The 17,187-nt window shown below is 48.7% G+C and overlaps 2 protein-coding genes across 36 annotated transcripts in view; one reads left to right on the top strand and one right to left on the bottom strand.

Moving 5' to 3' along the window:
* Nucleotides 1-17,187, top strand: part of LOC146049607 (immunoglobulin superfamily member 11-like) — a 571,199-nt gene that overhangs the window by 244,127 nt on the left and 309,885 nt on the right. The window lies entirely within an intron of this gene.
* Nucleotides 6,997-16,600, bottom strand: LOC146049615 (uncharacterized). Its single transcript, XM_083166173.1, has 5 exons — nucleotides 16,444-16,600; nucleotides 11,781-11,939; nucleotides 11,357-11,521; nucleotides 8,981-9,139; nucleotides 6,997-7,264 (listed from the first exon to the last, which is right to left on the bottom strand). The coding sequence occupies exons 1-5, from the start codon at nucleotides 16,444-16,446 to the stop codon at nucleotides 7,106-7,108; spliced, it is 645 nt and encodes a 214-aa protein (XP_083022299.1). The 5' UTR covers nucleotides 16,447-16,600; the 3' UTR covers nucleotides 6,997-7,105.

Below are 17,187 nucleotides of genomic sequence, written 5' to 3'. Positions count from 1 at the left end.
ATATGTTCTGTGTTGTTTGTCTTGTATGTCTATTTGAGTGTATATGAATTGTATAATATGCTTTTTTATTAAAACAAGTGATATCACAGAAAATATGTTTTAAATTGTGCTTTGTGTTAAGGTGGCCATACACACACAGATTTATCATCAGATCTGGCTGGTTGGAACAAAAACCTGGTTATGGATGAGAGCAAATGACAGTTGACCATTTGCTTGGAAATGCTGGAAAACTGACAAACTGTCACTCATCCATAACCATATTGTTGTTCCAACCAGCCAGATCTGCAGATAAATCTTACTAGTGTATGGGCACCTTTAGAGCAGCGCCACCTTGTGGTAGTTTTCTATCACTCCCCAGGTTGTTCAGTTCTACAAAGGTTTACAATACCTTTGATAAGGGGCTGCAGCTATACCCAAAGTTAATTACCTTTGAGTGCCTGATACCCATTTATTTGAACTAATTGTCCTAATTATACCAGTGCTTTTGTGTGGCCTATGGTCACTACCCCTCCCTACTGTATGTACAGAAAATGCAGCAAGAAGGTGACTGCCAAAGTCCTCAACCGCCTGCTCATTGCTGCCATCTTCCACCACACTGACACAGGAACTTATCTGACTGCAGAACCCAATGGGCTTAATTACCAAACCTATTTCCTCCGGTAATCCCGGCGTTTCCTCATGACAACCGCTGAATTAAGTAACTGGGCTTTTTATTCATCAGGAGATATGTCAGAGTGTGAGGAAGGAACCATGTGAATCACTCGGCCTCCATCTGTCCCCACAGCACGCGGGCAGTGTAATCCTTCACCACTACTATTACTGTAAAAGGCTTAGGCAAGACGGCAGCTTGTTGTAAATAGCCCTCACACCCTAGCGTGACGCAATAGGACCCCAAATGCTGATTCATTCCAATTTAGCCAATCACTGTGCAGTCACGTTTGGGAAGATGTTCTGGTGTGCAGCAGGATATCAGTCACATTTTAGATAAGCGATAAACTCACCATCGGATATCCATATGTATACACATTAATATTCTTAATAACCTAATCCCTAAAAGTAAGACGCGGACACAATTTCTGTCGTTTCAAATGAATGTCAAATTTATTGATTGACAAGTTGACTACTAGATATATAGTTGACATATAGTAATGTCTGGAGAGCGCACCCACTAGCTACTTAAACTAAGACATATAAACAAGCGACGGTTCTTTACCGCCGCCGGACATAGAACATAGGAATAGGAGGGAGGAAGCATGCACAAAGAGGGTAATCACACCACCTCCTGTCCTTTCCCAGACTGCCTACTCCTCCCCACAAAGACGGTAATCACACCACTTCCTGTCCTTTCCTAGACTGCCTACTCCTCCCCACAAAGAGGGTAATCACACCACTTCCTGTCCTTTCCCAGACTGCCTACTCCTCCCCACAAAGACGGTAATCACACCACTTCCTGTCCTTTCCTAGACTGCCTACTCCTACCCACAAAGAGGGTAATCACACCACTTCCTGTCCTTTCCTAGACTGCCTACTCCTCCCCACAAAGAGGGTAATCACACCACTTCCTGTCCTTTCCCAGACTGCCTACTCCTCCCCACAAAGAGGGTAATCACACCACCTCCTGTCCTTTCCCAGACTGCCTACTCCTCCCCACAAAGAGGGTAATCACACCACCTCCTGTCCTTTCCCAGACTGCCTACTCCTCCCCACAAAGAGGGTAATCACACCACCTCCTGTCCTTTCCCAGACTGCCTACTCCTCCCCACAAAGAGGGTAATCACACCACCTCCTGTCCTTTCCCAGACTGCCTACTCCTCCCCACAAAGAGGGTAATCACACCACCTCCTGTCCTTTCCCAGACTGCCTACTCCTCCCCACAAAGAGGGTAATCACACCACTTCCTGTCCTTTCCCAGACTGCCTACTCCTCCCCACAAAGAGGGTAATCACACCACTTCCTGTCCTTTCCCAGACTGCCTACTCCTCCCCACAAAGAGGGTAATCACACCACTTCCTGTCCTTTCCCAGACTCCCTACTCCTCCCCACAGAGAGGGTAATCACACCACTTCCTGTCCTTTCCCAGACTGCCTACTCCTCCCCACAGAGAGGGTAATCACACCACCTCCTGTCCTTTCCCAGACTGCCTACTCCTCCCCACAAAGAGGGTAATCACACCACCTCCTGTCCTTTCCCAGACTGCCTACTCCTCCCCACAAAGAGGGTAATCACACCACCTCCTGTCCTTTCCCAGACTGCCTACTCCTCCCCACAAAGAGGGTAATCACACCACTTCCTGTCCTTTCCCAGACTGCCTACTCCTCCCCACAATGAGGGTAATCACACCACCTCCTGTCCTTTCCCAGACTGCCTACTCCTCCCCACAAAGAGGGTAATCACACCACCTCCTGTCCTTTCCCAGACTGCCTACTCCTCCCCACAAAGAGGGTAATCACACCACCTCCTGTCCTTTCCCAGACTGCCTACTCCTCCCCACAAAGAGGGTAATCACACCACCTCCTGTCCTTTCCCAGACTGCCTACTCCTCCCCACAAAGAGGGTAATCACACCACCTCCTGTCCTTTCCCAGACTGCCTACTCCTCCCCACAAAGAGGGTAATCACACCACTTCCTGTCCTTTCCCAGACTGCCTACTCCTCCCCACAAAGAGGGTAATCACACCACCTCCTGTCCTTTCCCAGACTGCCTACTCCTCCCCACAAAGAGGGTAATCACACCACCTCCTGTCCTTTCCCAGACTGCCTACTCCTCCCCACAAAGAGGGTAATCACACCACTTCCTGTCCTTTCCCAGACTGCCTACTCCTCCCCACAAAGAGGGTAATCACACCACTTCCTGTCCTTTCCCAGACTGCCTACTCCTCCCCACAAAGAGGGTAATCACACCACTTCCTGTCCTTTCCCAGACTGCCTACTCCTCCCCACAAAGAGGGTAATCACTCCACTTCCTGTCCTTTCCCAGACTGCCTACTCCTCCCCACAAAGAGGGTAATCCCACCACCTCCTGTCCTTTCCCAGACTGCCTACTCCTCCCCACAAAGAGGGTAATCCCACCACCTCCTGTCCTTTCCCAGACTGCCTACTCCTCCCCACAAAGACGGTAATCACACAACCTCCTGTCCTTTCCCAGACTGCCTACTCCTCCCCACAAAGAGGGTAATCACACCACTTCCTGTCCTTTCCCAGACTGCCTACTCCTCCCCACAAAGAGGGTAATCACACCACCTCCTGTCCTTTCCCAGACTGCCTACTCCTCCCCACAAAGAGGGTAATTACACCACCTCCTGTCCTTTCCCAGACTGCCTACTCCTCCCCACAAAGAGGGTAATCACACCACTTCCTGTCCTTTCCCAGACTGCCTACTCCTCCCCACAAAGAGGGTAATCACACCACTTCCTGTCCTTTCCCAGACTGCCTACTCCTCCCCACAAAGAGGGTAATCACACCACTTCCTGTCCTTTCCCAGACTGCCTACTCCTCCCCACAAAGAGGGTAATCACTCCACTTCCTGTCCTTTCCCAGACTGCCTACTCCTCCCCACAAAGAGGGTAATCCCACCACCTCCTGTCCTTTCCCAGACTGCCTACTCCTCCCCACAAAGAGGGTAATCCCACCACCTCCTGTCCTTTCCCAGACTGCCTACTCCTCCCCACAAAGACGGTAATCACACAACCTCCTGTCCTTTCCCAGACTGCCTACTCCTCCCCACAAAGAGGGTAATCACACCACTTCCTGTCCTTTCCCAGACTGCCTACTCCTCCCCACAAAGAGGGTAATCACACCACTTCCTGTCCTTTCCCAGACTGCCTACTCCTCCCCACAAAGAGGGTAATCACACCACTTCCTGTCCTTTCCTAGACTGCCAACTCCTCCCCTTTTACACCCTATTGGCTAAACCCGTTACCATCATAGGCGAATCTAGGGGGTGGTCCGGGGGTGCACATTTTGTAGCTGAGGGCTGGGGCTTTCCAACGAGCCCAGCCCCGTGTCTCTAGCCCCCTGGGAACCAGAGATACTGCCAGGCAAAGCTGGAACGTTTTCCCTATAGGATAACATGGGACCCGCTAATTCCGACCCCCATCCAGTTCAACGGCTGCCAGTTCCCCCTTCGGCATCACTGAAGCTCGAGGTTGATCTCAGTCTAACCCAAATCGCTGGGCCTTCAATCTGATACCAGGCTGGATCTATATGGGTTAATTGGTTCCAGGGATATTGAGATTAAACCTTTTTTTTTTTTTTTCATTTCCTAAATGTAATTTCATGACTGTTTATGTTCTTTGAGGGCAGATTTCTCTGGAACCAAACAGCCCAGTTTCACAGGACCAAAATCATATTAAAGCCAACTCAAAAGTTCTTTAATATGATATTGGTGTCATGTAAATGGGTCAGTTGGTTCCAAAGATATAGCTGGTTGGTTAAAGGGGGGTAGGGAGAGGGGAGTGGTTTTCTCTCCCCCTCACACCAGAAAATGCAGGTACTAGGCTGGTGTACAAGGGGTCAGCCTGGGAATGTCCCTGCATGATCCTGGGACCATATTCCCGGGTAAATCCCTGCATTTTCTGTTGTGAAAGGGGTATTATTTCAAATAGCCGTGACCTGCAGTGCTCTGAATACAGCCGGGCAGCCCCCTGCTCTCTGCCCAGCTGTCAATGACTATCACCCCTGCAGCTTCTGCTCCAATTCTTCTCCCCGCTTTCACCTCAGCCCGCCCCCCCTTTAATCATGTGGTGCCGGCGCCCGGCATGCTCCCCCCGACGTCACACACAACAACAGCGCGCACAATATTTCAAATGTCCACTCGGCTAGAGGAGACACCAGGAGGGGAGTGGGAGCGTGCTCTGCACTGCGCTCTGCTCCTCTCCCCATAGAAGCAGCTGCACCGCACTCCATCTCTCCCTGCAGCAGCAGCGAAGGCTCATATAAAAATTTACAGTAAGGGGCACTTTTGGGGGCATTGCTTAAGGGACGCTACAAGTGGCGGTATGTGGGGCATTACGCATAATGTGTGGCTTAATGTGTAAGGGGCATTACGGTGTGCAGCATCATGTGTAAGGGGCATTATGTGTGCAGCATCATGTGTAAGGGGCATTATGTGTGCAGCATCATGTGTAAGGGGCATTATGTGTGCAGCATCATGTGTAATGGGTACTATGGTGCGCGGCATCATGTGTAATGGGTACTATGGTGTGCGGCATCATGTGTAATGGGTACTATGGTGTGCGGCATCATGTGTAATGGGTACTATGGTGCGCGGCACCATGTGTAATGGGTACTATGGTGCCATCAAGCAAGAACCCCCTAGCAATGAGCATGTAGGTAAGCACTTATGTGGCAAATATGTAATGGGCATTACGGTTTGTTATATAGTATGTAATGGGCATCATGATGTTTGGCACAATGTGTAATGGGCATTATGGTGTGTGGCCTTATGTGTAATTGGCATTACTGCGTGTGGCTTTATGTGTAATGGGTATTACGGAGTTTGCTAAAATGTGTAATGGGCATTATTGTGTATGGTCTAAAGTGTAATACCACACCCCTTTTTGTGATGCCACGCCTCCTTTCCATGAGGCCACACCCCCTTTTGGACACGATTGAAACACATTTTAGCCAGATGTAAAACTACTGGCCTCAAATTGTGAATAGTCCAATGACATAACTGCCCAATCTTCGGGGACAATCCGGTTTTCCCCCTATCTTTGTTTAAGATATTATTTTTGGTAGCAGATGACAATGGCACAGGAGAGATCAGACGGACACACAATAACAAGATCAGGACTAATACTCAACTGACAGTTATGTTGTAGATAAAACATGTAAGAGTATAAGCGCTTTGAATACGACAAATAACGGTAATTGTTTCCTAGCACTGCGCTCATCGCTTACCGTATTTAGTGGTGTGCGATGTGATGCGATATTCCCATTACATTAACAGGAGTGCGTGTACAATAAAATATTGCATGCCATCAAATGGCACGTGATGCGAATTTTAATTCTACAAGCACTCATCAGATGGGTGCTTACAATGTTAAATGCACCCCCATTGTCAACGACATCCCGACTATCAACGCCAACCCGAATTGTGGCGAGCGCAGTGGTACTCGTCCTCCATATTTTCATATTCCCACTATCCACGTCGGCATGGAGTTGATTTTTAGATAGTGTGGCGGGCCCGAAGCGTGGCGAGCGGACGCGGAATACGAGCCCGAAGTGTGGCGAGCACAGTGACGCAGTATACATGTAAAGTAATTAGTGTCCCCTCGCAGGGCTCGGTGGCTCGCTGCGCTTCCACAGCCCTGTACTTAAAATGATTCTTTCTAGTTAGAACTTGAGTTATTGGACACTAAGGCCCTTATTCAGATCTGATGTTCTCTAAGTGGGCAAAACCATGTGCACTGCAGGTGGGGCAAATGTAACATGTGCAGAGAGAGTTAAGTTTGGGTGAGGTGTGTGAAAATTGAAATCTAAATTGCAGTGTAAAAATAATGCAGCCAGTATTTACCCTGCACAGAAACAAAATAACTCACACAAATCTTACTCTCTCTATACATTTTACATCTGCCCCACCTGCAGTGCACCTGGTTTTGCCCATTTTGAGAACAAAATTGTACTGCGATCAGATCTGAATAAGGGCCTAAGTGACAATTTAGTAGAACCCTATGGCTCTGAATGAGAACCCTGGAGCGTAAAACTTTGTAATTGGACTTAAACCTTAATGTTTAGCCATAAGCTGGTACAGGAAGCCGCTTTCCGGGCCAAGAAGGGGTGGTCAGAGCTCAGCAGCTCTCATTCTGCAGCAGATTATTGGTGGAGAGATTTAGCAGCAACGGCTAAGACTATCGGAAGACCCTGTAAATGCAGCTCTTCCATTCAGGGCCGGAGGACAACCACGCACACAGGATACTGCGCTTTCACCGAGTCACTGAGTCTATGGCTTCATTCCCTACAATCTTACACAACCACCAGGATAAACACAAAGGGGTTTTGGTCCTTTTCATTTTATTACAACAAAACAGCAAAAGTGGTCACAATTCACAGCTGAAATCTGAGGAATGTCTGCAAGGTCCAGGCCGGGCGCCCAGGGTCTCTGCCTACTTCGGACGGCTCATCAGAGCTTCGTGACAAGCAGTCATCATCCCACCGAGCAGGTTCATGAACTCCTGAAAGTTCAGCTGCTTATCACATTTGCCATCGACTGCACCATCCACGGACTCCATCAGCCTGCGCACGATGTTCGGGTCTTTCTGATTCTGACAGGGAAGGAAAGGGGACAATAAGGAGGAGAACAGGATATTAGGGGCTGTGTGATAATAGTATTTAACCCTTAATTCACTTAACAGGACTCCGGAGATCACAGAGTCCCAGCTTCCATAACCACCACCAGAGGGGAAGCATTTCCCTTACGCACCCTTATCCGTTATGCACTGAATGTCTTTGGTCCTATATAGGTACTTTCCATCTCACACCAATTGACCAAAAGAAAAAAGTTTGGTACCGTGTTAGCCAGTTGATAAGAAAAGTTTTATTGTTCCTCAGTGAGAAAAACAAAATAGCAATCTAGCAAATATGATACCTTTTAATGGCTAACAAAAATAAATGTTGTTAAAATGCAAGCTTTCGAGACTACTTAGGTCTCTTCCTCAGGCATGGTATAACAAGGTGTGTGAAGAACCACATATATATACACAGCAGAGTAGGAACAAGATGTGATAGATGGACATTCTTAAGATCAAAAACAAAATAACAGAATGAGCTTCTGTTATTTTGTTTTGATCTTAAGAATGTCCATCTATCACATCTTGTTCCTACTCTGCTGTGTATATATATGTGTTTCTTCACACACCTTGTTATACCATGCCTGAGGAAGAGACCTAAGTAGTCTCGAAAGCTTGCATTTTAACAACATTTATTTTTGTTAGCCATTAAAAGGTATCATATTTGCTAGATTGCTATTTTGTTTTTCTCACTGAGGAACAATAAAACTTTTCACACCAATTGACCGTGACATACTACTAAACAAGTCATGTACTACAGTACGCAGATACGCAGTCATGTACGCCAGCCACCTATATCGTCCACAAGGTTGATGTGTACATGTTCTGTAATTCCAGCACAGGCACAAGGCATTACTGACCATTATGCTGCCAAGATGTCACCTTCTCTCCCCTGCACGATACTTGCAGTCTTAGGAAAGTAGCCTCCGGGAGAACCTTGGTGGGGCTATCTAAGTGGGATGGGGCACCAGGAACAAGTCTTACTGGCACCAATCTCCGCTGTACAATGTAGCACATTTTGATTTTGTACAGGGCAAGCTAGGATCATTGCCCCCATCAGATATTGTGAGGCCCGGAACTGTATGCAGCCCCATCCCCTTTTTGATCCCCTGGTGTGCATGGTGAGACCCCCAGTGTCCGCAACACTGACTGCACTACCCTACCATTACATAAAGGGGTACACACCTAGTTCTATTTTAGAATACATAAATATACATTGGTAGCTTTTCCTAATGAATACAGGATCTCGATTTTAAACAACTCCCCCCCCCCCCCCACACACACACACGGACTTTACTATATCTGCTGCGATCCCTCATTCCCAACAGCAACCGTAACTCCCCATACAGTAGAGGTTTCTATGGGGTCACAATGCTGAAAGATTTATCAACCCCCACCAGCAATGGCTATCTGGTGACTGCGCGTGCGCACACACACACACACACACACACACACCAAAGCATTGGGCCTCATGCCCTTACAGTAACTCGGGAATACATGAGGCTACAAGAATCGCATTGGGCACTAATATCGCATTGAAAATATAATTCTTGATAAATGAGACCCCATCACATCACTCATATCCTGGTATCCCCTGGCTCGCTCTTCCAGCACGTGAGGATTGAGGACCCCTGGTACACACACCTGTTATATTCTATACAGAGCATGGCTTACACCACAGCGGGCACTTACAGATGTGAAAGACCTCAGCTCGGTGTTCATGAAAGCTTCAAACTCTGTGTAGTTCATCTGATCCTTGTCTCCTTTTTTCCCGGCATAGTGTTGGAAGATGCGAATAATGCGTTCCATGGCTGTCTCCATCTCTGTGGGGGGAGTAGCAGGTGGTGGGTTCTGCGGGGGGAGAATCGGATATTTAGCAGCATGACAATGGAGTACAGCCATTAGACATCCAGGCTGCACCAACCTGGTCTCGTACACAATTAAATGAGGAACTAGAGGGCCTAATTCAGCATGGATCCCTGCAGATTCGCAGTAGACTGCGAAGAGAAACATCCGCTCTGCACAAGATCTGCGTCTCTCTTCTGCACGGATCACTAGCTCCCATTCACTATTACAGGACTTTCATCGGGCTGCTCCCACCCTATGGAATGCCCTTCCACGCACAGTAAGACTGTCTATTAGCCTCAAAACTTTCATGTGTTCCCTGATAACTCCCCTCTTCAGGCAAGCCTATCATATTTATATACCGCACACATAACCCTCTGAGGCACTTATGTATTATATAGCTTCCCTTCTGGACTTGTAACTTGGTGGGACTGCTATGCTATTACTAGTGCCTGTCCTTGTGTTTCCCTCCTATGTCCCTATAGAGTGTAAGCTTGCAGCAGGGCCCTCCTACCTCCAAGTCTGTCTGTTACCCAGTTTGTTCTGTCACTGTCTACTATTGTAAAGCGCAACGGAATCTGCTGCGCTATATAAGAAACTGTAACGGGATCTGCTGCGCTATATAAGACACTGTAACGGAATCTGCTGCGCTATATAAGAAACTAACGGAATCTGCTGCGCTATATAAGACGCTGTAACGGAATCTGCTGCGCTATATAAGACGCTGTAACGGAATCTGCTGCGCTATATAAGACGCTGTAACGGAATCTGCTGCGCTATATAAGACGCTGTAACGGAATCTGCTGCACTATATAAGACACTGTAACGGAATCTGCTGCGCTATGTAAGACACTAACGGAATCTGCTGGGTTATATAAGACGCTGTAACGGAATCTGCTGCGCTATATAAGACACTGTAACGGAATCTGCTGCGCTATATAAGACACTGTAACGGAATCTGCTGCACTATATAAGACACTGTAACGGAAGCTGCTGCGCTATATAAGACACTGTAACGGAAGCTGCTGCGCTATATAAGACACTGTAACGGAATCTGCTGCGCTATGTAAGACACTGTAACGGAACCTGCTGCGCTATATAAGACGCTGTAACGGAATCTGCTGCGCTATATAAGACACTGTAACGGAATCTGCTGCACTATATAAGACGCTGTAACGGAATCTGCTGCGCTATATAAGAAACGCCGGCTTCCTGTCTGTCAAACTGCGAGTGGATTGCTTTAACGATCCATGCATGTTTTCAGTCACTACTTCCCCTCGTGCATTGCGCAATTCGTATGGTTCTCATGTGCAGTCATTTCTATAATCGCTCGATTTGCAGATTCCATCCATGCTGAATGAGGCCCATAGTCTGTAGAGCATCATCCCCAAAGTTTCAGTGTCCTTTGAACACTATAGCCCCCGTTTCAGTGCCACGCTGCTGTGAACCAAGTCTAGAAAAATTTCACAACTTGGTCTTTCTACGCCCCGCTCCCGGTCTGGCTACGCACATTCTAGCGCATGTCCTGCTCAAAAGGGAACAACTTTCATATGGGGGGGGGGTTAGACATATCAGAACTTCTAAGGAGAACAGGTTTCCCATAGAAACAACACTCTTTAAATTAATAGCACAAATAATATTGGTTGCTGTGGACAATTTCTCCTGTCCTCTTCAGAAAGTTTCACGCCTCTTCCCCCAGAGGTATATTTATTAAACCTTACTTTGAAATACTGGAAAGAGATAAAGAACCAGCCAATCAGCTCCAGAAGCAGATTGGCTGGCACTTCTTTGCTCGCCAAGGTTTGATACGTCTTCTAGCAGTAGTCGGGATGCCGGCGCCGATACGGTGACCCAATCACATGGATGATGACTGCATCCCTCTCCCCTTTTGGGCTATACACTGGGGCTGTTATTCAGACAGCTATATGCGGGCGAGGCTGTTACTGCACCTTTACAGTAAGTGTTAGAATTTAACAGTAAGCGTCAGGAAGATGGAGGTGTCGGCTGTAACATTAGTCCCTGTACATTACTTCTGCTCGGCTGCAGGATGTTGACTTTCGGACAGTTTCTCATAACACGTCTGATCAGAGTTAGGAAACAGATATGACTCACTTCAAAAACAGTTATCGCCCAGCGACAGGCTTGTTTGTGCCAAAAACAACAGAAGTGTTCTATAGAGCCCCAGCATCGAGACCTTGTTTGGTGCGTAATAAAATAAAATACCTTTTTTCCTGGTGGGCACTTTGACAAGGCATCATGGCAAGCCACCATCATTCCACCGATGAGGTTCAAGAACTCCTGGAAACACATCTCCTGATCTTGTTTTCCGTCAATCGCCCCATCCACAGACTGCATCATCTTTTTCAGGATGTTCGGGTCCTTCTGGTTCTGGGGGTAACAACAGACAGGACATCATTTCATGGGTGCAAGGAGAGATGTATTGTGAGGAAACAGTGACCATGGCATGAAGAGCTTTCTACCAGCTGGAGGGAATGTTCTTCTGGCCACACATTGGGATGACCATGGCTGCCCAACACCACTAGTCACGAGAGGATTGGAACTGAAATTGGCAATACCAGATGTGCTGCTCCAAACAGGTCACACATTAGGGCCAACATAGATGACTAAATGGGCCACAAGCACTTACATTGGTGAAGGAACCAAGCTCTGTCCTCATGAAGTTCTCGAACTCTCGGTAGTTCATGGAGCCCTTGCTGCCCTCTTTGCCGGCATATCTCTGGAATACGGTGATAATCTTCTCCATGGAGCGTTCTGTCTCTGTCGGGGGAGACTGCCTGATATTTGCCTAGAAGCAATACAAAGAAGAATGAACATGCAGGTTATAGGGCCCCGAGCTTGGGACATGCCACTCGCATGAAGTCCCAGCCCTCGCTGGCACGGTCAGAGAACCACAGCCTCTAATAAGAACACTTACATCATATTGATCAGGGAATGTAGAATTGTTACCAACAAAAGTCAGTCCCTGGAAGTCACCACGATAGGCGTGGGCTTTGTGATACAGATTATCTAGATCCATGATGGCTAACCTTGACACTCCAAGCTGTTGTTGAACTACACATCCCAGCATGGTCTGCTTCAGTTTTGCTATTTGGCCATGCTAAATCTGATGCAGGGCATGCTGGGATGTGTAGTTCAACAGCAGCTGGAGTGTCAAGGTTAGCCATCAAGGATCTAGAGTAATACCTAGTCTCCAATGCTTGACAGAGAACCAGCTTTTTCCTTTGGTGCAGTTTATGTGGTACGTTTTTTAGGGGTGCGGTATGGGACTCAGACAGTCGGGATCCCGACTGCCCGGAGTCAGACAGCATCGCGAGCACAAGAAAGACCCTTGCGGGCTTGCTGCGCTCGCCACGAGGGAAAATAGCGGGTGGCCGTCGGGCACCCGGTTGTCGGCATTTTGACAGTCGGGATCCCGACGTCGGGTAAACGACTGTCAGGAACCTGTCCGGCACCCATTTTTTTAGACCGGGAGAGGAAAGCTGCACATACATGGGGGACACCACGCACACAGATGATAGGGCCCTGGTTGGAATCAAGTGCGTGACATTAGTGCAGTGAGGCAGAAGTGCATGTGGGCCGCCATTTGTAGCCCCACCCACTGAAAGGATCTTTAAGAACCCAAAAGATGGAAAGCAGGCGGCTAGCATGTATGCTTCACCATATGGTCTACTGGGATGGCTTCCATAGGCCAGGGAGAGAACGTAGTACCGTGACCCTGAGAACTGTCCTCTGGTTCTGTCGTGGTCTCTGTATCGCAACGGCAGGGCCACTTACAAGTGGCCACAATCACCCTGGGGTGACAAATGCTGAGGAGGTGTAGGAAGCAGATCTCACACCATCTCCCATATTGGGGGGGAATGGAGAGCATGGAAGCCAATGGGTGTAATGCAGTAACTGTGTTGGACACATGTAGCACAGGCAGGTTTGCACCACAACCAGTTTGTTTCCATAGCGATCGTGGAATGTTCAGACACGCAGACACACGCCCAGGCTCACCGCAGCCAGGTTCTGCAGCACAGACAGACGGGGCAGGTGGAGCCCAGGCCGGGGGACAGACAGACAGACGGGGCAGGTGGAGCCCAGGCCGGGGGACAGACAGACAGACGGGGCAGGTGGAGCCCAGGCCGGGAGACAGACAGACAGACGGGGCAGGTGGAGCCCAGGCCGGGAGACAGACAGACAGACGGGGCAGGTGGAGCCCAGGCCGGGGGACAGACAGACAGACGGGGCAGGTGGAGCCCAGGCCGGGGGACAGACAGACAGACGGGGCAGGTGGAGCCCAGGCCGGGGGACAGACAGACAGACGGGGCAGGTGGAGCCCAGGCCGGGGGACAGACAGACAGACGGGGCAGGTGGAGCCCAGGCCGGGGGACAGACAGACAGACGGGGCAGGTGGAGCCCAGGCCGGGGGACAGACAGACAGACGGGGCAGGTGGAGCCCAGGCCGGGGGACAGACAGACAGACGGGGCAGGTGGAGCCCAGGCCGGGGGACAGACAGACAGACGGGGCAGGTGGAGCCCAGGCCGGGGGACAGACAGACAGACGGGGCAGGTGGAGCCCAGGCCGGGGGACAGACAGACAGACAGACGGGGCAGGTGGAGCCCAGGCCGGGGGACAGACAGACAGACAGACGGGGCAGGTGGAGCCCAGGCCGGGAGACAGACAGACGGGGCAGGTGGAGCCCAGGCCGGGGGACAGACGTTTCCTACATAAACCATCACAGTACAGCTGCCTCATTACTGTATACCAGGGGACCCCAACCTTGGCCCTTAAGGCACACTAAGGGGTAAGGGAGTGTTAATCAAGATGTGTTGTTGCCCATAGCAACCAGATTCTATTATCTTCTAGAAGGTGCTAAATAAATAGAATCTGATTGGTTGTTTTGGACAACATCCCATCTCCAATACAACTCCCTTACCGGCAAACTCAGTAATGCTTCTAAAAATGGAGAGGGGATGTTGCCCATAGCAACCAATCAGATTCTTTTATAACTTCACTGCATTTTTCGAAAATGCTAGACCAATCTGATTGGTTGCTATGGGCAACAGCCACATCTTAATTTTTTAGCAGCTTTAGTAGATTTACCAATAACAGTCCAAGGATTAATGATAGCCTTACTTGGCCTGCTAAGCTGGGTACACACCTTCAGATTTATCTGTCCAATCTGTCTGGTGGGGAGGAATATCTGGAAATGTGCTATGGGCAACAGCCACATCTTAATTTTTTAGCAGCTTTAGTAGATTTACCAATAACAGTCCAAGGATTAATGATAGCCTTACTTGGCCTGCTAAGCTGGGTACACACCTTCAGATTTATCTGTCCAATCTGTCTGGTGGGGAGGAATATCTGGAAATGTGGGAGCCAAGGACAGTCACAGGCGCCGGTCAGTCACAGGCGCCGGTCAGTCACAGGCGCCGGTCAGTCACAGGCCCCGGTAGAACATGTTTACAAGTAATTGTTTGTCTGGATTTCAGCATTTTGGAGCAAATGTTGATGGTAGTTTGCTTATATACATTTCCAGATTTGTTTCCACCAGACAGATTGGACAGATAAATCTTTGTGTGTGTACCCAGCTTTTGGGGGCACATTTATCATTCAATATTTGCAGCCCATTTATATTCAATATATAAAATCAACTCCATGCCAACGTGGATAGTGGGGGTATGAAAAGGGTGGGTATACAATTAAAAATGGGGTCTGGGGGGCATTTAACATTGGATCCAATGTAAAAATCGGGCCGATCACATGCGATTTGGTTGCATGCGATGCGACCGATTTTTCTGACCTGATGGGAAAAAAAAAAAAAAAAAAAAATCGGGTCCCATCGCGTCTGATTGCATGCCTTAAGTTAAGGCATGCAATCAAAAAATAAATATATAAAATCGGGTGCCCAGATATTACACTAGTACCCTATTCGGAGATGGCGGTAGCCTATGGGCTACGGATCGCACAGGTCGGTGCCTTTCGGAGCCCTGTCCCTGCGCATCAGCAATAACGCATCCTGCCGATAGGATTGCATTGCATTGCATTGTAAATGTGATCCATAGTCTGCCCCGAGGGCGGGAAACACTGCTGTACCGTATCTGTCTGGTGGGAACAGAAATCCGGTAAGGTGTGGGCGTAATGGCAACCAACCATATGATCCTATACAACTGTATAACATACTATCGTCATTCTTGGTTACATCGGTTTTATCAAACTTATCTGGACAATCCTTTTTGGCCATTTTCCAGCGGTCACTTGCTCACACACATTACCAGATTTTTGTTCCCAGCAGGCAGATTGATCTTTAGGTGTGTACCCAGCTTAATTGTGGTAAGTGTGCAGCCTTCAGAGTAAGCTTTGTGTAGTAGATCAGAGGGGATGGGATGGAACGCTTATAAATAATGCAGAGTAAAGAGTGTTCTACAGAGACTGAAATAACCGCCACCCCCGCACCACATTGTTTATTCCTATGCAGGATACCTGGCAGGCACTTCCGCTGCACTATGGTTAGAACACAGGTATACAGAAGTACAAGCTGTAGACAGGGAGACGCAGGGCTGGGCACCAGATCAGCCAGCAGCGTGTTCTTACCCTTGTGACGGATGATACACCCCCCCCCCCCCCCATGCATGGTTTGGATTGCTCAGGGTATAAGTCACAGGAAGCATGTGACGCACTAAGATACAGATTTGTAAGAATAAGAACCTTCATGAACTGCAAGATTTGGTTTTTAACCTCTTACCTCCCAGTAGGGTGAATGGATGAGAATTAAGAGTGTCTAACATGAGCAGCTCCTGGCTTATTGGTCAGCCTGCTTACATGCAGATAAGATTACTTTGAGTCACCTGTGTAATGGCAGGTAATTATCATCTGGCCTGCTGGAGGCTGCTGCAAAGCTGTGAGATAAAGGGTTATCAGCAGTAACTGCGAGCATTGGCCTATGAGGACGGTTATAGACAGGGATGGTCACTCGGGTAGCTCATCATTATAGCACACTAACAGAGGATAACGCATTATATGAAAGGGCCCAGGGTCTACCCAGGCCTACTGTAACCACAGGAGAAGCAGCTATGCCGACGGCTGACGACACCCCGTGCTACCAACTACAAGGACAGGAACAGCAGCGCTTGTCGTACTGCACCAATAAACACTTTGATTCTGCCACGTTAGAGGAAAGCAGGAGAATACAATGTAGTTAACTCCTTCCGCCCCGCAGACACTACTTCCTGAAACTTCCCCACTGCTATTAAAGTTTCCTAGACCTTTGTGCTGCTGTGCAGGAGAAGCGGAATAATATACTTACCATGGTGAGCGAGGTTTGCAGAGACACACCGGCTGCTGTCTATAAGTGAGAGATGTCTCTGAGCAGCAAGCACACAAACAGACTTTAAGAGGAGAGAGCCGCACCCATAGGCCACTGGCCAACGCCCTCCCCAATCGCTGCATTCCTCTCAGCAATGGAACTGAGATGAGTAACTGGAGGAAGAGGAGGGGGGTGTTAGGTACAGAGGCTGTGTGCAGTTAGACTCAGGGGTACCAAAACTGGCGTATTGCTGAACTTGTGCGTTCTTGTGCACATTGCAGAATTAGGTTATAGGTAAAGTAACCTGGCCAGTACCGTGACCTTCCCCACGCTGCCGTGTGACCAATGGCGTAAGTTCATCCCAGTTTCCCTGAGGCAAGATAAATATTGCCCCCCCCTAATAGCTCCGTCAGTAAGGTGTCTTCTTCTATGGGAACAGGTTATGGGTTCCAACACCGGGTGTATGTTTAGAATTAAGATGGTGTGACCTGTATTGTCCTGCTAGGAGGGGGAGTCAGCCACAGAAGAGCTATGAATGGCTTTCAATGAACTGATTCAAACTGACAAGGGAGGAGAGGTGCCCCCTTGGGAACAGGAGCCCAGCGGCAGATGACTCCAATGCCTCCCAGATTAACACAGGGCAACAGGCAATGTCAGGGTGGGGCATGAAGGGACCACCAAACAATGCAGTGATAGGGGCCCAAAGCTTAAGGTGCATGTATTCCAAAAACTGGGGCAACTATT

Source organism: Crinia signifera, chromosome 12, assembly GCF_055691185.1.
Source record: "Crinia signifera chromosome 12, ASM5569118v1, whole genome shotgun sequence".
In the NCBI taxonomy this organism is placed as follows: Eukaryota; Metazoa; Chordata; class Amphibia; order Anura; family Myobatrachidae; genus Crinia; species Crinia signifera.
The sequence above is the reverse complement of the archived record's forward strand: the minus strand, read 5'-3'. Positions and strand labels throughout refer to the sequence as shown.